This window comes from Homalodisca vitripennis, chromosome 2, assembly GCF_021130785.1.
Source record: "Homalodisca vitripennis isolate AUS2020 chromosome 2, UT_GWSS_2.1, whole genome shotgun sequence".
Lineage (NCBI taxonomy): Eukaryota > Metazoa > Arthropoda > Insecta > Hemiptera > Cicadellidae > Homalodisca > Homalodisca vitripennis.
In genome coordinates, this window is record NC_060208.1 from 181,620,981 (window position 1) to 181,645,547 (window position 24,567).

Below are 24,567 nucleotides of genomic sequence, written 5' to 3' on the forward strand. Positions count from 1 at the left end.
GCAAAAATAATAACTTTCAGAAAACTTATAATTATTAAAACAAAACATATATCTAAATTGATTTCATACAAGATAACTATAAATAAGTATAAACTCGTTAAATAATTTGTACTGAACATTTCATAAGATGCATTGTGTAATTTCGTTTGCAATGTGTTAATAATACTTCATTGAGGTGTTATCTGTCCTATTCTACCGAATTACCATTTATTACCTCATTTCTTCTGCATACTACCTCATTCAGATTAAATACCATACGTAGTGAAGTACCATTTATAACCTCATTTCGTATGGTTAATACCTTATTCAGATGCTATCTGCCCTATACTAGCGAAGTACCAATTTCAACCCTTACTTATTTCTTATGGGCAATAAATACCTCATTCAGACGCTATCTGTTTTATTTTAGCGAATACCATTTAACCTCATTTCGTATGGTTAATACCTTATTCAGATGCTATCTGTTCTATACTGACGATCTGTCATTTACAATCGTCATTTCATCTAATACCATACGATAGATAAAAATATACCCCTATAAGAGAAGTATGTTTTTATCTATGGTAATACCTCATTCAGCTAAACATTAACAGGTCGAGTAAAGTTGGGAGAGGTCTATTTGACCTACTATTACTTAAGAAGTCTCACCTTTTGGATGCAGTTGTGCACTTTTGGAGAATTTTATACACCTTTCTTACTGTTTAGAAATATTAAAAATTTTAGTTCTTATAAGCTTCGCGGCCCTTTGTATGATAGCTAATATGAAAGTTTCCGGTTCATGTCGAAGTTGAAACATTGCTTACACAATTGTCTTCTTGAAATACTTCGGTCTCACTGTGGAGAGACATCTTCAGTCAAAATATGCTTCACACAAACTGCCAATATTAAGCATTGGTCTGTATAGCAAAATGGGACGGAGCTTTCTCGAGTTTTTGTATAATTACTTACTTGAATAATTAATATCTCGTCCAGTTGGCCTGTACGGCGTTGATCTGAGCAAGATGCCCGATTCATCTCGAGCATCGATAGTCTCCTGAAGGGCAAGGCGGAGAGGGAGTGTAATATGAAGCCCCGTCGCTTATGTGCTATGTAAAAAACGCTTGAAGTATTAAAAATTTGAAGGAGGACAAATTTCTTTAATGCTTAAAACTTTCAAATTGTGTTGTTAGTGATTTCGTATTGCAGGACAAAAGTTGGGAAAAACTGTCTTTCCTGAGCACTTGAGGTTTTTCCAAACAGTACGAGATTGTGTTCGCCATAAATGTTCATATTTCTGTTGTACGGTTGTTTGTTTTATTTACTTTCCGGGAAGTTCAATTTAATGTACATAGAAAGATCTGGAACTGAACAGTCCTAGCCTGGTGAAGAACTTTACAGTGAGTTCTTGGAGGTAGGATACGAGTTACTCTATAGTTTTCTGTAATAGGTCCGAATACACATAACATTTGTTTTGTTAAGATTTAATAGACTATTAGTTTATTTTTGGAGAAGAATTAATCTACTGGGATTATTTTAACAGTTGCATCAATTTCCAACTGACTGTTCAATTTCTTTGTGCTTGGTGACCATTGTTGTATCATCCACAAATACAAAGAGATTATTTTATACATTGTAAATAAAAAGTAGAGGACTTAGGATTGATCCCTGAGATACGCCACAGACGATCAGTTCCGGTTTAGATATGATATTTTGAATTTTCAATTTTTATTCGTGTTTGACCTCGGTAACCTGCTGACAGTAACCTGAGATCAGAGAATGTAATTTCCCTCCAGGTAGGCGGTGAGCTGATCACGAGCCACTTTTTCAATGAATTTTGAAACAACCAGGACGATTGTCACACCTCCTACTCAGTCCAATTTTTAAACAGTGGCTTGATCTTAGGGATCTTACACATCCCCGGAAAAAAATCCCACTGTGGAAACGAGTTAGTCGGATGAACCACTCGTTAGTTCCCTCAGTGCATCTTGACAGCCTTTTAAGGTTTCCCATGGTGAGATCAGCTGAAGGACTCTGATGAATATAATTGTATAAAATTTGTATATGTTTTTTTTCATTTCGCACGTGCCATGTTGGCATATGAAATGTAGTAATACATGTAAATTCCTAAATAAATAAAGGTTTTTTGAACTTGAACTTGAACTATCATCAATGTCGATTGAACATTTAGACAAACATAAAAAAAATAGACTCCAGCATGTGTTGGTCGATGGTTGTGAAAGAGCTGAAAGAGTGCTAGTAGTAATCTCTTGAGTCAGTGGGCAATCTGGACTCTAAACCGTTTCGTATTTCTTTTGCTGCATCGATGGAAGGTAGGAGTACGCCACACCACGTGTCGTATAGCAGGATTCGCTGAGTTTGCATGCAAACTTTCAAATCTATAGCTCATTTCTGAAGATGGAAAGACAGTCAGTCATAGACTTTTTTTACATATTCTCAGGCAGCCAAAAGAGAAACTGCGTCAGCCTCTGAATCATAACCTTCAATGATGCTGAGTCAAATTCCATGGTTGGACATGCACCATTATAGAACGCATTCTTTTGTGTGTAAAAATGAAGTTTCACGCAGAATGTGAAGTCGACAAATGAAATATTTCTCGAGATATATTGCCATATAATGCAGTCCCATTTTTTTTTCATTCAATTAGGTTCCATAATAGTGTTCAAATAATAAAAGTTCCGGTGAGCTGAGGGGGTCATTACAATTCAAGAGTGCGCTGAAATCAAACCTTGCCACCGAGTTTCAACATAGACTGTCCACTCTTTTTACTCTATGAATAAATGGCACACGTTGAAATTCAAATGATTGTATTCAGTTTGTTTACACATTTGTGTATATTGCTATTTCTCGTTTCCAAAATGGTTAACCACCTATAAAATCAATGCAAAAATATTCGCTAACGCTCAGCCAAATCCCATAGAGTGACATGCGAAATTTCAAGTGTATTGGTCCGTTCATTTTCGACGTAACGTCCGGACAGACAAACGATTGGTATTGACTGGTTCTGTGATTTCGGCTGGATTAGTGATTTTTCTTTCAATTTGTATTAACATTAAATTTTTGAAAGTACAGTAGGCTACTTTTTTATTGCAAATGGTTGTCGAACTCTATTCCATGTTTGACATCAAAACTGAGTTCTGGTATGACCGATGATTCCGTATATTAATGTTTCGAGTGTATATTGTGTTCACTCACTTGTGTGGTGGGTATTAAACATAGTTTCCCAATATAGACTGAACCGCAGCTAAATGATTTCATACATTTCCTGCGTACACAATGAAATCTTGCCCTTCACTTTTCGTGTCAGTCTAACAAATGGCAAGGAAGTCTATTGGTTATAACTTGTCGTTGGTTGGCTAAGCTTCAACCAATCACGAGAAAGCTCCGCCCTTTCAACTATATGAGCAGACGATTGTTATTATTGGCAGTTTCGGTTTGATTCGCTCTCCACGGCAAGGCCGAAATATTTCAAGAAGATATTTGTGAAAGTAACGTTTGGACTCGGCGTGAACCGGAAGACTTTCATTTAGGTAGTGCAAAATATATCTCAGAAGAGCACTTCCGGAAACTTAGGGATACCAATTTCCTCCAACACCCCAGACAAAGACCTCCTTAGTATAAGAACACCCTCCACCTGCTCGACCAAAACCCACACATAAAAACACATTAAATACACTTTTCTGTGTTAGATTCCTTAATCTGAAATTCTTCACTGTGTGGCTGCAAAAACATATTAATAATGATATTATACGATTTTTTATGTAGGTAGTGTAAAATATATTGAAGTTTAGTTTCAAATACCTGTACTAAAACTGGGCATTTTGAAGAAGAAGGAGTACGCATGAGCAGATTCAGTTTCCAAATCAGCGGGAAATTAAGAGAATTTTGTGATGGTGCAGCACTTGCAGCTCTGGTGATTTAGAGGTGTCGAGCTTCCACAGTCCTGCGCTCTATGTTTGTTTATTGTCACACCAAGGAGAATGAAACAGGGGTTCTGGCAGTAAGTAGTGCACGCGTGTCAAGGATGAGGAGCAGTTTCCGGCGATGCGGGGGGACCGGAAGTAATGGTGGGGTCAACGACCGCCAGTGTTGCGTTGTTGTCGTCTGCTGCCTCGCGCTGGCTAGACGCACTTATCACTCTTATCAATATTATCACACTCGTAATACGCTGAGTTGTGTTCTCCTACTATACAAACATTGACTCGCGTACGCTTGTACCATTCTGCGGTCTGCGTAACGTACTTGATTAAACAGATAGCATTTTATAGTTAAGACCTACAGTACTACCGTTTTAATTTTTAATAAACAACTTGAACTTTGTTCTGAAAGTTATTCAAAATCACGTTCGTCGTTCTTGGATTGGAACACGAAAATATTTCCTGGAATACGCTTATGGTAATCCTGTCTTCGCCTGGCAAGAAAGAATATTTCTTCAAATAGACTAAGTACAGTCCACAGAATATTATGTTTCCCTAAATGTTATAATGCTGTAAAAGCCTTGCTCTATTAAATCGGTCTTAAAATAGTGTGAGCAAAATTGCACTATCAAGATGTTGACTTTTAATGCTGAGTTTTTAAACCGGTCGATAAATAATCAAAGTTAAAAATGTAATAACAACTTTTTCATATAATTCTAAATTTATAAAAGTTCATACTCAAAAACACGACCATTTGTATCAAACTTTGGTCTTAATCGGATCACAAATGTCCAAACTATGAAATTGCTGTTTGGTTGAAAAGCGCCTTAAAACCTGTACTGTTTTATTGTTATCGACATGAAAACAGGAAGTTATTGTTTGTAAATTATTAGCTGTATATGTTTAAAGGCAGAAATAATGAAGCTAAACTATAATGCAACTCCTGTTGTTGTAGCTATACTGATTAGTTCGTGGTTAACTTTCACATTGGAGTATCCGAAGTTTTTGGTCCGAGAGAAAATTAAGACGTTACTGGGAACGATTGTAGGACTTAAGGTCCACGCCTAGTTTTAGAGAATAAGTCAGCACGTCTCTAATGCGTTGCAATATTTATGGTTTCAAAATAACTGTACCAAAGACAATACTAATTAATTTGCTAACTATAATCAAGGACTAATTACTAATTACTAGTTTGTTGTCTAGTAAAATTAGGGTTCAATTTCTACAACAAAACGGTGTACCTTTTTGTTCTCTACGCTCCTTTCAATAAGTAATAAAAGCCCCACGACTTAGTGTCAAATTGTAATATGAGGAGGTTCAACCGACCTGTACAGTATTTATGGGGTATGTTCAAACAGTTTTTTACAAATATCTCGAAAACCATGAAAGTTACCGCAAACATTGTGGAATAAAACATTTAGAACACACATGTCTAATGCAAAAATCAAAATTGTGGTTATTCGAGTAGTTATTGAGTTTTCGGAAATTTGAACATATTTTGATTTATTTTTGGTCCAGGAATAATACCTTAAAATATTGGTAGAGTGTTCTGAGACACTCTGTATACATCATTGCATAAGATATACAAAAGATTGATTTTACGAAAGTTGTTCAAGGTCCGTGTTCTATATTATTGTAAGCTTGAAATTTATTAATGCTAGATAGTTTTAGTCCATTATGTACAATAGATGATAGGATGTGTTTTGATAATGATGGAACGTAAACTCACAGCTATATCTCTAACCACAATACGTGTAAGTAAATAATATCATACTGTGTAGAAATATTAAAAGTGCGTAATAAATGGAAAAAAACCGTTTACCATACTGTTAGGAAGCACAATCATGCAGGTGTTTTGTTCTCTGTTAGTGTTTTCTAAAATAAACAAACAATAAGTTTATTACAGACAGAAACAACTAGGTAACGCCTGCATAAAAGAAAACGCAATTTATTCTTAATAACATTTTACTAATTACCCCTTTGCCATTAGTTTGTATAAACTTTGATGGACTTCATATTTCGAGAGGAATTTCCTGCTTAACCGAATAAGATATCTATGGTCGATATTTCCAATCAACACCCCTATAAGGGAAATAGATTTAATTTTCACAGGCCGAAAAGCGATTCCCTATATACAAATAAATTAATCCAAATAATTACAAAATTGTAAAATGATATTGGAAACTAAGAGATGCAATAAACATTATACTATTTCAATTAACTTTGATGGATCATGAGAGGAATTTCCGTATATTTTTTGTATGTACTCCGAATAAGATTCTATGGTACTCCACCATTTCAGGAAATAGGATTTAATTTCCCGTCACCGAAAACTGTTCCATAACTAAGTAAATAACAACAGCAAAAATGAGAGCTTCTGAAAACTGATACCAATATACATCGAAAGTAACTATACAATTAAAAAACGTTCCAATTGGTGTTGTGATAGTTCGCTACTGGTAATGTAGGCCTTACTTCACCCGGTCCATAATAGTAATATCATAACAAGCAATGCATACACTTACACACTGATTTATATAACACTGGAATAGAACCACACACACACACACACACACACACACACACACACACACACACACACACCACACACACACACACACACACACACACACACACACACACACACACACACACACACACACACACACACACACACACACACACACACACACACACACAATTTCTTTCTTTTAAAACGTATACGCCCGAACCACGGAGTAGCTGTTACTCACAATAAAAGTAATGTTTCCACTAACTTTACGATCACCCGTATTAAGTTAACAATAGTATGCAAATGCATGTCCTGCGTGCCAGAAATTTGCATCGATTTGGTTTGTGCAGTAAAGCCACTTTTATGGACGCCGTATGCACAAAGTTGTTTCATTTTGCATCACGCGATTATATCACGTGACCCGGTTTACAAATTGTTTACTTCACCGTGTTGGGTTTTAATGTTCACTATAACGTTTTCTGCAACATAGACGTCATATGTGTAATTGAATTAATAATGAAAATAACACGTTTTAACACGTTCAATAACACGTTTAAAGCGGATTAAACAAGAATCAAAACAATATCTCCTGCAGCTAAATAGATTAATAATTCCATTCAAATTATTATATGATAATTTTTAATGAACATAAACATACGTATAAATTCAAAACAAACAACTTTTGACTTCATTTATTCATAAGCACCGACAATGTGTTCAAATTATAAAATCTGTTAAACACACTTTGTATTAGTTTAACTATTTCCGTGTATTAATCTAGTCTAACATATCTTATTTAAATATATAATTTATTAGTAACAAGCCTAATTAATGTTATAAAGTTTGCATTTACTTCAATATTACAACTTATTGGAACTCATTGTCTTTAGAAGGACTCTGCCTCTGGAAGTTCTGAGTCGGGAGGGACCCGGCCTTTGAGAACTTACAGCCTCGCCTCCGTAGGCTCCTTGCCACTGGAGCCTCCTGAGTTCTAGAAGTTTTAGTCTAGTGAACACTTCCAGCCATAGGAAATCCAAAGCCTCTGGAAATCCAAAACCTCTGGAATACAAAACCTTTAAAAATCCAAAATCTCCGGAAATCCAAATCCTCTGGAAATCTAAAACCTCTTGGTCTTGTATTTTAAAAGGTCTTTGCTTCTACAAGCATAGGTATAGTCTTTAGAAGATTTCAGAATGTGGAATGTCACGGCCTGTAAGATTCAGGGCCTCTTTGACAAATGGCCCGGTAGGCCCGACCCAGGTGCGTAAGAGGTTTTAAGGGGTGGTGCAAGCAAGAGATATAATTTTAAGGAGCGACATAAATAATAACAATGAATGGAGAGAGTCAACTAAACCTGAATTTTATGACAATCAAAATTTGTCGTTGTAAACTGTACGTAAAGGTGGTCGTGTTTTAAAATGCAAAGGCACGTCAATTTATTGCTATTCATATTCACAGTTGTATAGCACTTTTCTATACATTCAGAGTAAAGCATTCGAGACAGGGTACTCCATATGATTCCTGGAAAAGATTACAGACTGCGTAAGTGCATGAAAACTGTAGCATCACCAGCCTACTTAACAAGATTACCTTCATTAGATTTCCAAATTCATTGACATATATGATAAAAATGAACGGTTCCATAATCGACTGTTGTCGGATCACATTGCAATCTGAAATGTTCTTGTGGGTTACTTTTTGTACGCTCTGCTTAACTTTGTTTTGAATAAGAAGCAAACCATCTAACACCTCTGAAATAGCAGGCCTAATCGTGATAATATTATGGAAAAGGCTGTCTCAATGTCATAAAATATAGAGTTGGCGTGCTCTTTCTGTGCAAGAGCAGAAATTATGCATGACACTAAACATCGCAGGTCGATTTACCTTTTAAAAACATTACTGACTTAACTTTGTTAACTTTTTTTCGAAATAGGACATTTATAGGCCTGTTATGAATAGGATAATTTTACCAAATTGTGGAACTAATGAAATTTGTGAAACTTGTTCATGGGTAGTTTGTATGTTTCTTGTGCATGGACAAGACTAAATATTTTCAACAATGTGGGGGAATACGTCTTGAGGAAATGTTGAAATGTATTGCCGAAGATGTAATAACCGATAGTAATGAAATTCGGAAAAAATATCGTATACATAATCGGTTTACCTTATTTTCATGGTGGCGATGTAACAAGAAACTTCCTTCCGATGTAATTCCATCTAGTACAAAGAATTTTAAAAGTTTTCAATTATACAAATTAACAAGGTGTCCCGAAAATTTTAATAGTAAATAAAAACTTTCAAAAAGACATTAATTGGTTTATTATGCACGATTCGTAATAGAGGAATGCTCCACAGGATGTTCGGTAAACGTATTCCCAATCACGTTTACTAAAAGTGCAGTGTCTGTATTGGAACATTTATTTATTTGAATTGTTTTATAATTTTTTTTTTTTTTAAAGGGAGAGGCCAATCCCCTTTTGAGCCTTATGCTGCCTGTCCTCATCGGCCACTGGCCTGTGCGAGGATTTTATCAAACAGAATAAGGAGGAGAGTCGATACGGTACAAAGTCGATGGTACTGAAATTCCATCTATTAAAATTGTTTGTGAAAGCATGTATGGCGAATGTTTTATATTACTTCGAGGGCAAAAAATGTTTAAAACACTATTAATTTCACACAAGCAGTGTAACTTTTAATTTTATTACACATTTATTTTAAATCGCGTCTTTATTGTTTCTATACAAATATTCCCAAGATATGTGTTCGGTTGCTTGAAGCGCAAAAAGACATTTTTTAAACACTGAAGCAGTGCAACTTTTAGATTTTCACTAAATTCCGTGAAATGTACATGTATGTATATGAGTAGGCTACATATTGTAGACCATTGAGGTTTAAGATTAAAATTAAATGTGAGAGAAGACCATATGTGATTCAATTCGCATATTCTATTCTGGTATCACACGTTTGTGCTCGATTACTTGGCGTGACAAAACAGTTCTCGAAAGCACTGCCAACTTCACACGGGCAAAGAAACTTCAAAAGTTTTCATAAAAGCATGTGCCAATAGCTGTTTGTGCTCACATCACCAACGACGTTTGAACTTCATTGTTGAAAACTAAATAAACTGATAAAAATTTTTTAAGGCACAGTCAACTTCGTCCAAGCAGTGTAACTTTAAACGTTTGTCCTTTGTCTGACATCGCAATAAAGCACAAATGTTGAGAATGCGCGTAAAAACGATTGGAATCGGTTTAATGAAATACAATAATAATTATAAGTTACACTGTAAACTTCAAAGACAAAAGTACACCATATGATCATTCCTTTAAATTATAAATAAACATATATCGCAAAATGTGTTGGTTATCGCCACTCTCGAAACAGCTAAACCAATTCAGCTGATCGGTTTTGTAAAATATTCGTTGAAATCCGAGGAAGTTTTATGTGGAGAGAAAGATTAGAAAAGTTACCTGGAGTATTTTTTAATTTGAAAATATGGTAGTATGTATGTTTTATAATCCACATTTAACTGACAATAAGCAGCTAAACTTCGACAAATTAGCTGAAACATCTGTTTAAAGGTATAATTATAAAATATTAATTTGCAAAGTGCTTCTTGATCATTAGTGTGATATAGATAACAAATACAAAGATTATATCTAACCTTTACTACAGATTGCACCAGTGACGAATTAAAGATATCTAATGCATTGTAAATATTATTTAAACACTGTTATAAAACTAACCTTAGTTAACAAAGCTGTGAATGTTTTCACGTACGAAACTGCTGGGCTTCCTTGACATTGTCATGTGGCATTTTAACAGTGGAAAAACAGATATGAACACTAACATGCCTCCACGATCCATTCTTGCTATAGTACCTCAACCAGATGTTTAATATTCAAGTGTTCTAATCCAGTGAAAACGACTCCTACGCACGTTAATTAATCCAAACTACAGAAATACATGTTTCCTACTAGAATAAGGCCCAAATTGCATCTAGTACAATAATCCTAACCCCTTGGCAGTTGACCTTGGAGGTTCAACCACGAGAATGTCTTTAGATAGATACATATGAGCTAGTATCGATGTGGACCCCTCCCACCATAGCTACGTTATGTGTAATCTCGATGTGAATTCCCACCATAGCTACGTTATGTGTAGTATCGATGTGAATTCCCACCATAGCTACGTTAATGTGTAGTATCGATGTGGACCCCTCCCACCATAGCTACGTTATGTGTAATCTCGATGTGAATTCCCACCATAGCTACGTTATGTGTAGTATCGATGTGGACCCCTCCCACCATAGCTACGTTATGTGTAATCTCGATGTGAATTCCCACCATAGCTACGTTATGTGTAATCTCGATGTGAATTCCCACCATAGCTACGTTAATGTGTAGTATCGATGTGGACCCCTTCCCACCATAGCTACGTTATGTGTAATCTCGATGTGAATTCCCACCATAGCTACGTTATGTGTAATCTCGATGTGAATTCCCACCATAGCTACGTTAATGTGTAGTATCGATGTGGACCCTCCCACCATAGCTACGTTATGTGTAATCTCGATGTGAATTCCCACCATAGCTACGTTAATGTGTAGTATCGATGTGGACCCCTCCCACCATAGCTACGTTATGTGTAATCTCGATGTGAATTCCCACCATAGCTACGTTATGTGTAATCTCGATGTGAATTCCCACCATAGCTACGTTAATGTGTAGTATCGATGTGGACCCCTCCCACCATAGCTACGTTATGTGTAATCTCGATGTGAATTCCCACCATAGCTACGTTATGTGTAATCTCGATGTGAATTCCCACCATAGCTACGTTAATGTGTAGTATCGATGTGGACCCCTCCCACCATAGCTACGTTATGTGTAATCTCGATGTGAATTCCCACCATAGCTACGTTATGTGTATGTGTAATCTCGATGTGAATTCCCACCATAGCTACGTTATGTGTAATCTCGATGTGGATTCCCACCCATAGCTACGTTATGTGTAATCTCGATGTGTAATCTCGATGTGAATTCCCACCATAGCTACGTTATGTGTAATCTCGATGTGAATTCCCACCATAGCTACGTTAATGTGTAGTATCGATGTGGACCCCTCCCACCATAGCTACGTTATGTGTAATCTCGATGTGAATTCCCACCATAGCTACGTTATGTGTAATCTCGATGTGAATTCCCACCATAGCTACGTTAATGTGTAGTATCGATGTGGACCCCTCCCACCATAGCTACGTTATGTGTAATCTCGATGTGAATTCCCACCATAGCTACGTTATGTGTAATCTCGATGTGAATTCCCACCATAGCTACGTTAATGTGTAGTATCGATGTGGACCCTTCCCACCATAGCTACGTTATGTGTAATCTCGATGTGAATTCCCACCATAGCTACGTTATGTGTAATCTCGATGTGAATTCCCACCATAGCTACGTTAATGTGTAGTATCGATATGGACCCCTCCCACCATAACTACGTTATGTATAGTATCGATGTGGACCCTTCCCACCATAGCTACGTTAATGTGTAGTATTAATATGGACCCTTCCCACCATAGCTACTTTATGTATAGTATCGATGTGGACCCTTCCCACCATAGCTACGTTAATGTGTAGTATTAATATGGACCCTTCCCAACATAGCTACGTTAATGTGTATTATCGATGTAGACCCTTCCTACCATAACTACGTTAGTGCGTAGTATCAATGTGGACCCTTCCCACCATAGTTACGTAATATATAGTATGGATGGTTTATCAAAGATGACATCTGACCACAGTCAATGTCCTCTGACGCGTTTCTAACGAAATATGTTGGGAAACAGGCCATCGCTTTTTGTCCGCGTGCTTTATCATTCGATATACCGCGTCCCGTGAACCAGATACAGTAGAAGTAAACGGCAAGTCCTAACGCGTTTTGCGCCGTCGTTTGAAGAACAGCTATAAATACAGTTGATGCCTGGTGCTTGTGTAATGGTTGCACTTCCTACTACAGGCCGGTCTGTGCTCTGGGCACAAGAACAAGTAGGCTAGGCTAGATCTCATTCATCAGACTACGCGCGCGCGCGTGTGCGTTTGTGCGCGGGAGTGGGTGTTTCCTAGTATTACAGTTCTGTGGCCCACTGACACTGCATTATAAATATAGCAATTGCCTGATTGCGAAACCATGACAGTTGCGAGCGGTCCAAGCTACATTACTAATACCTGCTATTTCATGCATTCGCTTCTCTAATTTCTCGCCCAGCAGAGGTAGCTGGTGTAAAATTGTTACCAAGTTATTCCCATACCCAAATCCTTTTACAAAAGTGCCGAAGAACTCAACACGAACTCAGATATTTTCTATGTTTACATTATAACTGTTATCATAAAAAGGAACGCAAAGAATTTCTATGCCTGGCCTTTTAGTGACAAATAGGCCTATATTAGCAAAAATAATAACTTTCAGAAAACTTATAATTATTAAAACAAAACATATATCTAAATTGATTTCATACAAGATAACTATAAATAAGTATAAACTCGTTAAATAATTTGTACTGAACATTTCATAAGATGCATTGTGTAATTTCGTTTGCAATGTGTTAATAATACTTCATTGAGGTGTTATCTGTCCTATTCTACCGAATTACCATTTATTACCTCATTTCTTCTGCATACTACCTCATTCAGATTAAATACCATACGTAGTGAAGTACCATTTATAACCTCATTTCGTATGGTTAATACCTTATTCAGATGCTATCTGCCCTATACTAGCGAAGTACCAATTTCAACCCTTACTTATTTCTTATGGGCAATAAATACCTCATTCAGACGCTATCTGTTTTATTTTAGCGAATAACATTTAACCTCATTTCGTATGGTTAATACCTTATTCAGATGCTATCTGTTCTATACTGACGATCTGTCATTTACAATCGTCATTTCATCTAATACCATACGATAGATAAAAATATACCCCTATAAGAGAAGTATGTTTTTATCTATGGTAATACCTCATTCAGCTAAACATTAACAGGTCGAGTAAAGTTGGGAGAGGTCTATTTGACCTACTATTACTTAAGAAGTCTCACCTTTTGGATGCAGTTGTGCACTTTTGGAGAATTTTATACACCTTTCTTACTGTTTAGAAATATTAAAAATTTTAGTTCTTATAAGCTTCGCGGCCCTTTGTATGATAGCTAATATGAAAGTTTCCGGTTCATGTCAAAGTTGAAACATTGCTTACACAATTGTCTTCTTGAAATACTTCGGTCTCACTGTGGAGAGACATCTTCAGTCAACATATGCTACACAAACTGCCAATATTAAGCATTGGTCTGTATAGCAAAATGGGACGGAGCTTTCTCGATTTTTTGTATAATTACTTACTTGAATAATTAATATCTCGTCCAGTTGGCCTGTACGGGGTTGATCTGAGCAAGATGCCGGATTCATCTCGAGCATCGATAGTCTCCTGAATTACTTTGGTGGGCAAGGCGGAGAGGGAGTGTAATATGAAGCCCCGTCGCTTGTGTGCTATGTAAAAAACGCTTGAAGTATTAAAAATTTGAAGGAGGACAAATTTCTTTAATGCTTAAAACTTTCAAATTGTGTTGTTAGTGATTTCGTATTGGAGGATAAAAGTTTAACCAAAACTGTCTTTCCTGAGCACTTGAGGTTTTTCCAAACAGTACGAGATTGAGTTCGCCATAAATGTTTATATTTCTGTTGTACGGTTGTTTGTTTTATTTACTTTCCTGGAAGTTCAATTTAATGTACATAGAAAGATCTGGAACTGAACAGTCCTAGCCTGGTGAAGAACTTTACAGTGAGTTCTTGGAGGTAGGATACGAGTTACTCTATAGTTTTCTGTAATAGGTCCGAATACACATAACATTTGTTTTGTTAAGATTTAATAGACTATTAGTTTATTTTTGGAGAAGAATTAATCTACTGGGATTATTTTAACAGTTGCATCAATTTCCAACTGACTGTTCAATTTCTTTGTGCTTGGTGACCATTGTTGTATCATCCACAAATACAAAGAGATTATTTTATACATTGTAAATAAAAAGTAGAGGACTTAGGATTGATCCCTGAGATACGCCACAGACGATCAGTTCCGGTTTAGATATGATATTTTGAATTTTCAATTTTTATTCGTGTTTGACCTCGGTAACCTGCTGACAGTAACCTGAGATCAGAGAATGTAATTTCCCTCCAGGTAGGCGGTGAGCTGATCACGAGCCACTTTTTCAATGAATTTTGAAACACCCAGGACGATTGTCACACCTCCTACTCAGTCCAATTTTTAAACAGTGGCTTGACCTTAGGGATCTTACACATCCCCGGAAAAAATCCCACTGTGGAAACGAGTTAGTCGGATGAACCACTCGTTAGTTCCCTCAGTGCATCTTGACAGCCTTTTAAGGTTTCCATGGTGAGATCAGCTGAAGGACTCTGATGAATATAATTGTATAAAATTTGTATATGTTTTTTTTCATTTCGCACGTGCCATGTTGGCATATGAAATGTAGTAATACATGTAAATTCCTAAATAAATAAAGGTTTTTTGAACTTGAACTTGAACTATCATCAATGTCGATTGAACATTTAGACAAACATAAAAAAAATAGACTCCAGCATGTGTTGGTCGATGGTTGTGAAAGAGCTGAAAGAGTGCTAGTAGTAATCTCTTGAGTCAGTGGGCAATCTGGACTCTAAACCGTTTCGTATTTCTTTTGCTGCATCGATGGAAGGTAGGAGTACGCCACACCACGTGTCGTATAGCAGGATTCGCTGAGTTTGCATGCAAACTTTCAAATCTATAGCTCATTTCTGAAGATGGAAAGACAGTCAGTCATAGACTTTTTTTACATATTCTCAGGCAGCCAAAAGAGAAACTGCGTCAGCCTCTGAATCATAACCTTCAATGATGCTGAGTCAAATTCCATGGTTGGACATGCACCATTATAGAACGCATTCTTTTGTGTGTAAAAATGAAGTTTCACGCAGAATGTGAAGTCGACAAATGAAATCTTTCTCGAGATATATTGCCATATAATGCAGTCCCATTTTTTTTTCATTCAATTAGGTTCCATAATAGTGTTCAAATAATAAAAGTTCCGGTGAGCTGAGGGGGTCATTACAATTCAAGAGTGCGCTGAAATCAAACCTTGCCACCGAGTTTCAACATAGACTGTCCACTCTTTTTACTCTATGAATAAATGGCACACGTTGAAATTCAAATGATTGTATTCAGTTTGTTTACACATTTGTGTATATTGCTATTTCTCGTTTCCAAAATGGTTGGAAACCCACCTATAAAATCAATGCAAAAATATTCGCTAACGCTCAGCCAAATCCCATAGAGTGACATGCGAAATTTCAAGTGTATTGGTCCGTTCATTTTCGACGTAACGTCCGGACAGACAAACGATTGGTATTGACTGGTTCTGTGATTTCGGCTGGATTAGTGATTTTTCTTTCAATTTGTATTAACATTACATTTTCGAAAGTACAGTAGGCTACTTTTTTATTGCAAATGGTTGTCGAACTCTATTCCATGTTTGACATTAAAACTGAGTTCTGGTATGGCCGATGAATCCGTATATTAATGTTTCGAGTGTATATTGTGTTCACTCACTAATGTGGTGAATATTAAACATAGTTTCCCAATATAGACTGAACCACAGCTACATGATTTCATATATTTCCGGCGTTCACAACGACATCTTGTCCTTCACTTTTCGTGTTAGTTTAACAAATGGCAAGGAAGTCTATTGGTTATAACTTGTCGTTGGTTGGCTAAGCTTCAACCAATCACGAGAAAGCTCCGCCCTTTCAACTATATGAGCAGACGATTGTTATTATTGGCAGTTTCGGTTTGATTCGCTCTCCACGGCAAGGCCGAAATATTTCAAGAAGATATTTGTGAAAGTAACGTTTGGACTCGGCGTGAACCGGAAGACTTTCATTTAGGTAGTGCAAAATATATCTCAGAAGGGCACTTCCGGAAACTTAGAGATACCAATTTCCTCCAACACCCCAGACAAAGACCTCCTTAGTATAAGAACACCCTCCACCTGCTCGACCAAAACCCACACATAAAAACACATTAAATACACTTTTCTGTGTTAGATTCCTTAATCTGAAATTCTTCACTGTGTGGCTGCAAAAACATATTAATAATGATATTATACGATTTTTTATGTAGGTAGTGTAAAATATATTGAAGTTTAGTTTCAAATACCTGTACTAAAACTGGGCATTTTGAAGAAGAAGGAGTACGCATGAGCAGATTCAGTTTCCAAATCAGCGGGAAATTAAGAGAATTTTGTGATGGTGCAGCACTTGCAGCTCTGGTGATTTAGAGGTGTCGAGCTTCCACAGTCCTGCGCTCTATGTTTGTTTATTGTCACACCAAGGAGAATGAAACAGGGGTTCTGGCAGTAAGTAGTGCACGCGTGTCAAGGATGAGGAGCAGTTTCCGGCGATGCGGGGGGACCGGAAGTAATGGTGGGGTCAACGACCGCCAGTGTTGCGTTGTTGTCGTCTGCTGCCTCGCGCTGGCTAGACGCACTTATCACTCTTATCAATATTATCACACTCGTAATACGCTGAGTTGTGTTCTCCTACTATACAAACATTGACTCGCGTACGATTGTACCATTCTGCGGTCTGCGTAACGTACTTGATTAAACAGATATCATGTTATAGTTAAGACCTACAGTACTACCGTTTTAATTTTTAATAAACAACTTGAACTTTGTTCTGAAAGTTATTCAAAATCACGTTCGTCGTTCTTGGATTGGAACACGAAAATATTTCCTGGAATACGCTTATGGTAATCCTGTCTTCGCCTGGCAAGAAAGAATATTTCTTCAAATAGACTAAGTACAGTCCACAAAATATTATGTTTCCCCTAAATGTTATAATGCTGTAAAAGCCTTGCTCTATTAAATCGGTCTTAAAATAGTGTGAGCAAAATTGCACTATCAAGATGTTGACTTTTAATGCTGAGTTTTTAAACCGGTCGATAAATAATCAAAGTTAAAAATGTAATAACAACTTTTTCATATAATTCTAAATTTATAAAAGTTCATACTCAAAAACACGACCATTTGTATCAAACTTTGGTCTTAATCGGATCACAAATGTCCAAACTATGAAATTGCTGTTTGGTTGAAAAGCGCCTTAAAACCTGTACTGTTTTATTGTTATCGACATGAAAACAGGAAGTTATTGTTTGTAAATTATTAGCTGTATATGTTTAAAGGCAGAAATAATGAAGCTAAACTATAATGCAACTCCTGTTGTTGTAGCTATACTGATTAGTTCGTGGTTAACTTTCACATTGGAGTATCCGAAGTTTTTGGTCCGAGAGAAAATTAAGACGTTACTGGGAACGATTGTAGGACTTAAGGTCCACGCCTAGTTTTAGAGAATAAGTCAGCACGTCTCTAATGCGTTGCAATATTTATGGTTTCAAAATAACTGTACCAAAGACAATACTAATTAATTTGCTAACTATAATCAAGGACTAATTACTAATTACTAGTTTGTTGTCTAGTAAAATTAGGGTTCAATTTCTACAACAAAACGGTGTACCTTTTTGTTCTCTACGCTCCTTTCAATAAGTAATAAAAGCCCCACGACTTAGTGTCAAATTGTAATATGAGGAGGTTCAACCGACCTGTACAGTATTTATGGGGTACCGTATGTTCAAACAGTTTTTTACAAATATCTCGAAAACCATGAAAGTTACCGCAAACATTGTGGAATAAAACATTTAGAACACACATGTCTAATGCAAAAATCAAAATTGTGGTTATTCGAGTAGTTATTGAGTTTTCGGAAATTTGAACATATTTTGATTTATTTTTGGTCCAGGAATAATACCTTAAAATATTGGTAGAGTGTTCTGAGACACTCTGTATACATCATTGCATAAGATATACAAAAGATTGATTTTACGAAAGTTGTTCAAGGTCCGTGTTCTATATTATTGTAAGCTTGAAATTTATTAATGCTAGATAGTTTTAGTCCATTATGTACAATAGATGATAGGATGTGTTTTGATAATGATGGAACGTAAACTCACAGCTATATCTCTAACCACAATACGTGTAAGTAAATAATATCATACTGTGTAGAAATATTAAAAGTGCGTAATAAATGGAAAAAACCGTTTACCATACTGTTAGGAAGCACAATCATGCAGGTGTTTTGTTCTCTGTTAGTGTTTTCTAAAATAAACAAACAATAAGTTTATTACAGACAGAAACAACTAGGTAACGCCTGCATAAAAGAAAACGCAATATCATCACTGGATTGTGCTAATTGCTTCTGACAGAATGAAGGAGCTACAGTAATCACCATTTTAACAATTACAAAATTAAAATTTTCTTACGAGATAATTCTAAACCATAATAACACTAAACTCAGTATTTAGTATAATGCAAACTTGAAATAGATAGATATATTTAAATAAGAAATGGTCAACTAAAACCCTTTTTGAAAATTATTTTACTTCTGACAAGTGTTTCCGGTATTAAACCATCTTCAGTGTCTTTAACACCAAAACATGTGTCTGAAATAAATAATTTTCAAAAAGGGTTTTAGTTAACCATTTCATTATTCTAATATAGATAACCCTGTGATGTGGAATACATAACATAATTAAATAATAAAGTTTAAAAAATCTTAACTAAACTCTGTACAAAGAAACAAACTAGGTAATTATTTAGTAATTTTTTCAAAGAGGAGAATTGCTATACTGTTTTTGCATCATTACTTGTTGGAACTAAGAAAAAGAAATACTGGACATACGATTTTGTGTTTATTTTTTCCTAACTTGTTTTAGAGATTTAAGACGCTTTAATTTGTTGCTATTGATGTATGATGGTTTTTAAAACTCTTACAAAAGTTGAATTTTCATGTTAGTTTTTGAATATTGCAAAATAACCTCTAATAATTATTTTGGTCTTGTAAAATCAGTAATACAGAACATAATATTTGAAATTAACTCAACTAATGGGAGACAATATGCATTATTTTAGTCTTATGGGAACATTAATCTAATTTGAAAGATAAGAATTGTATCTGTGTTATCTTAAATAAGGATGAAAGCTTGCTTTTATTTCCTGCAGGGAAGACCAAATACTCAATAACAAAGGAAATAATGTGTTCAATAACAATTCAATTTCCTTAGTTTCTGTTTTTATATATATTTTACTTATATTGAGTATACTACCACTTATACAACTACAAACTTTCAGTGCTATTAAATAATTACATAGTAGTTTTAAATTTATGTTCAAATATATCGTAGAAAATGTGTAACTATTATTTATCCTCAGGCCTGCACTCAGACTGGTATTTTCTGACTATTTGACAGGGGCCCGCCATGGATACTGCCCTGTTTATCCTAAATTAAATCTTTATAAAAACAGATAAAGGTATAATCTCGTACTTCACATTATGATTAAACTATATTTGATTCAATACAAAAGTTAATAGAGCTTTGATTTAAAATATTTTTATAACATAATTTATTATACCATTATTGACAACAATAAAATGTTATACAAATTTGTTCTTTCTAGTTATTTATATGAACTGTTTGAACCCTTTAACACAGTAATTGATTATTTTACTTCATTATTAACATGGTTAAATATTTTCGTATTATTATAGATTGGGATATTAGATCCAAGAAAAATATTCTTTGTTTAGCCCAATTCTTTTCAGAATAATAGTAAAACTAGAAAAGTGTAGAAGTTGCATGATACTTTTATGGAAAATATTATTTTATAACAAAATCACCACGTTAATTTGGTGCCATTGAACTAAAAAAATATTAAAAAGTTAAGAATAATAAATGAGATAAAAGAATTATTTTCTAACTTACCTGACCTTTTACAATGGTAATCATTGCCCCTTATGAGTATGTAAAACTATCAGCGTAGAAGCAACAATTTAACAACTACAACACGAGTCATGTACCCAACTTTAGGACAATGGGGATAGTATCATTCATTCATTCGTTGTGCGTCCACTGTAGTCAATGTTAAACTATGATACATTTCTAGCTATATTATATGTTGCCAACATCTTAACGACACGAATCGAATCACGTACTAAATTTAGAACAATACGGGTAGTATCAGTGTGTGTTCGCTTCATTCGATGTGTAAACTGTCTGTAGACACTCAAATATTTATGATATGCTAAACCAGTGGAGTTTAACCAGAGATTCAGGTTTATAGAACTGGATTGAATCTGATAAAAATGGGTTTGGTAGAAACTTAAAACTAATGCCATCAATATATTAACAATTTCGGAATCTTTTTGGTGAACAACATGGCTCCTTGTAATTATTATTTTATTTTTTCACGAGTTACATTTCAAAACTGAAAGAGCATCACTGTGGCAGGGTAACTGTGCATGATCTGTGCTAAACACATTTAGTTCAGAATCGCTTATGTGCTGTACACGGCATGTGAAGGGAGAACTGTTGAGCTTCGTGCTATGTTTCCATGCCAATTCTCTTCTGATTATTTTTTTCTGTGATGATTTCTTACATCGAATATTCAGACGCTAGCCTCTACATGTAAGGGGAGTTAAAAAAAAACATTACTTCAAAATGAAACGTGTTTGTTTAAGAATGAACTGTTGTGAAACGACCTTGAATGTTTCCCTATCAGGACAACGGGGCAACTTTCATGCACTTTTTGTTATTGTAGCGTTATGGGATAGGTCTTATTAAAATAAGACCCTTATCCCATACCTTAAAATAATGGAAAGGACAATATAGAAGATATAATCTATATTGGAAGATATAGATAATATGTATCTTAACAATTATTAATTTTTTGTAAATTGTATACTCTGAATATTTAAATGCTGTGGTACTAAAGTGTATTTTATTCAGAATAACCTTTAGAAATATTGGAAAAAACTAAAAATGTTTTGGATGTATATTAATTAGATTTTAAAATGAGACACATCCCACTATTCTATGACCAGTAATGTCATAAAAGTGCATGAGGTTTAACATTATTCTTATGGAGCTACAATCGCATTGGTCGCCAGTATAGCTGGCTCTTAAAATATTTCTTTGCAAACTTGATAATTTCATTTAGATGTCATCGCTATAACACTTCAAAACATAGTCACTAACCAACAAACATAGATAGTATAAACCACATTATAAATCTCTAAATGTAAACAAAAACTATTTCTTCAGATTTATGTAGTGTATTTGTGTAGGCTTTAATGAAAATAATAGCGACATGTTATTTATTTTAAATGTATTAGGTTGTTGAAAGATACTAAAATAGTATTTTTAAAAAAACATAAGAGTGAAAAGAGGGTTGTTTTCCCTTGGACCCATCTAAAGACATCTACCATAAATAATAAATTATTTTTTACTATGTGATAGAAATTGTAAATACGATTAATAATTATCAAATAAAAAAAAAAAAAAAAAAAAAAAAAAAAAAAAAAAACATAGAAGGTAAAATGGGGTTTTGTTTAAATAGCACTGTGGTTTAATATAGAATCATACACAACAGAATTCAATCCCTGTGGAAGAAACTCGAGATTCTTAAAAGTGAAATACAAAATACGCCACAGCAGGGAGTGGTGAAATATAAATCCAAATAACAGTTTTTTACAATATAACAGGACAACGAGAGTGTGGTGTGCTCCCCGGGGCTTGGTTTTCAACATAAAAGCGCTGAAAGTCAAGTTACGATGTCATTGTGGGTCCAAGTGAGTGTTTACATATTGCAGAAAACATAAAGCACAGCAGGACACTGTTTGTGCTTGTTTTGGTGCTCCTAATGTCTGTTTTGTGAAAGATATTGTTTAATATTTGTAAGGGGCAGTGATAAAACAGTTAAACCCCCTTTCTCTGAAAACGATGTAATAAAGACAAAATATGATTTATATTCAGAAATCAAAATTACCTTTTCTTCAATAATGCAGTTTTATTATTAAAGGGAACCATATAAAAATTATAAAAGTAAAATTTGATGAATAGCGTGTTTCAATTATTTTATTGTATGTTTTTATTCCATATAGAATATGTTACGGACACATTATAGGAACCTTAATTATTTATTAATAGTAAAAGTTACTCTGCAAATATATTTTTCAGAAAATTGCAAATTAAATCTATAAAGTTAAAGTTCCTTATGTGTTAATATTGATTAATGGTTGTCCAATAAATAGAACTGTTCTCAGAGAACAGGTTGAAAGATAGAAATTGGAAAATTGTATTACCATCCAGTATGCTAATCCACTACTAGAATAAAGTGATGATTATATCTACAAACTAATGCGTCTTTTTTAATACCAAAGTTAATTTCGAAGCAAATTCTTGTTATACATAGTATTACCAGCAGATGTCATGCTTTAAACATAGAAGATTTTATTAAGATAACAGCTATAAAATTAATGGTTAATGGACTAACATTATTTTTATAGAATTGAAAATTTAATAAAAAAAACCTGTAAAAGTGTTTATAAATTAGACTTATTTATAAATTCGCATTTAATCAAAATTTAAATTGATTTATTACTTTTGAAGAAGAATATTTAGTGAGATGTCAATTATTGTGGCATTTTATTAAATGTAATAAAATGTACCCAACAGTATGTGCAGGTTGAACCTTCAGACAAAATAAGATAGAACACATATTCAAATTAACTTCATTGCTTACTGAAAAGATCTCAACCAATTTCATATCACACATCAGCTGTAACTTGTGTATGAGACACACAATTTTAACTGGTTTGACAAGGAGATTCTAAGCAGTAGAGAGGTCTATTGTAGCATATGTCAGAGTTACTGAGTAACATGATCTATTGGTCTACAATGGTGCAATTTATTTTTCAACGCAAACGCCTTTAGAGAAAGTGAATTATATTCTGTCGGCTAGCACGTCTTCTCTATGTACGAGAACAAAGTATACAGTCTCTAGGATGTAATTTTTCAAAATTTTTTTGAGCAAAGTAAGCATGGCTGATGATCAATTTATGTTTTAGGAGAAACTAGTCTTTCGAATAAAAAGAAACCAGGTTTTGTGCTTATAACATAAAAATTAGCTCCCAGCTCCTATGCTATTTAGAATGTTTGTGTAGAGACGAAATTAGATTCCACACAAAAATACATCTCTATAAGTGTACTACATTAAGTTAGTATTAATTATCCAAAAAAATATCCATTTTTGGTGTAAACACAACCAAAAACATAAAATTTCATTTATTATAAGAGATTTTGCGAAGCCGTTGATGATCCTTTCTTAATTGAGAAATATATTTCAAAATTCTAAAAACTAACTTCACTCCGAATTAAAACTATACTATGGTAAATGAGATTAATCATTTATTTATATTCCTCTATAATAATTAAATTGATTCTTATGCACACAAAATTAAAAGTTTAATAGACCAGAACTTATCACCTCGGAAAATGAACGTTTTCAGTGCCTCCACAAAAAACATGCTTTTATTTTTCACCTAAATTGATGTATATTATTATTTTTGTTAAATATTATAGTTTGTTTAAGTATTAAAATAATAATTACTATATAGTGCTTATACTATATAATTATTGTACTGAAACAACTTACTTCTTTTTATTGGGAAGCACATGCTGTTTAGCACCAGCGCTTTTAAAATAAAAAATTGAAATCACACCATTTTTAATTTTGAGATAAAGCCACACAACGTCAACTCCATCACTGGTTTAACACTACTACACGAATAATATTTACAAGAATTATAAATATAAAAAATCTCTAAAACTATAAATGGGACACATTTTTACTTTTGGATCGTCCTGTTACTGCACGATAAGTGGGAATCATTCACTATACCAGTAGTAAGTACTGTCTTAACAGCTGATGACCTCTCCTATCTCGGTCACATCTTGTTGCTTCATGTTGTGACAATACCGTTCATATCCAGTGTTACCAACCTTGCATGAGGATAATTAGTGGTCACATGAGTTTTATATTACTATTAGTCATAGTCTTGGTCATTTATTTGCACAACAGCATTTGATACCATTATATTATTAATAGCAAACAGCCGTATTATCAAAATATTAAATACAAATTAT

The 24,567-nt window shown here is 34.6% G+C and overlaps 1 protein-coding gene across 1 annotated transcript in view; it reads right to left on the bottom strand.

Annotated features, from left to right (window-relative positions):
* LOC124355122 (insulin-like peptide receptor) overlaps window positions 1-24,307 on the bottom strand; it is a 300,892-nt gene extending 276,585 nt beyond the window's left edge. Inside the window, exon 1 of the mRNA XM_046806083.1 lies at window positions 24,077-24,307. Within this exon, the coding sequence (XP_046662039.1) occupies window positions 24,077-24,098 (22 nt within the window). The 5' untranslated portion in view covers window positions 24,099-24,307. The remainder of the gene's footprint in view (window positions 1-24,076) is intronic.
* Between the last annotated feature and the right edge of the window lie 260 nt (window positions 24,308-24,567).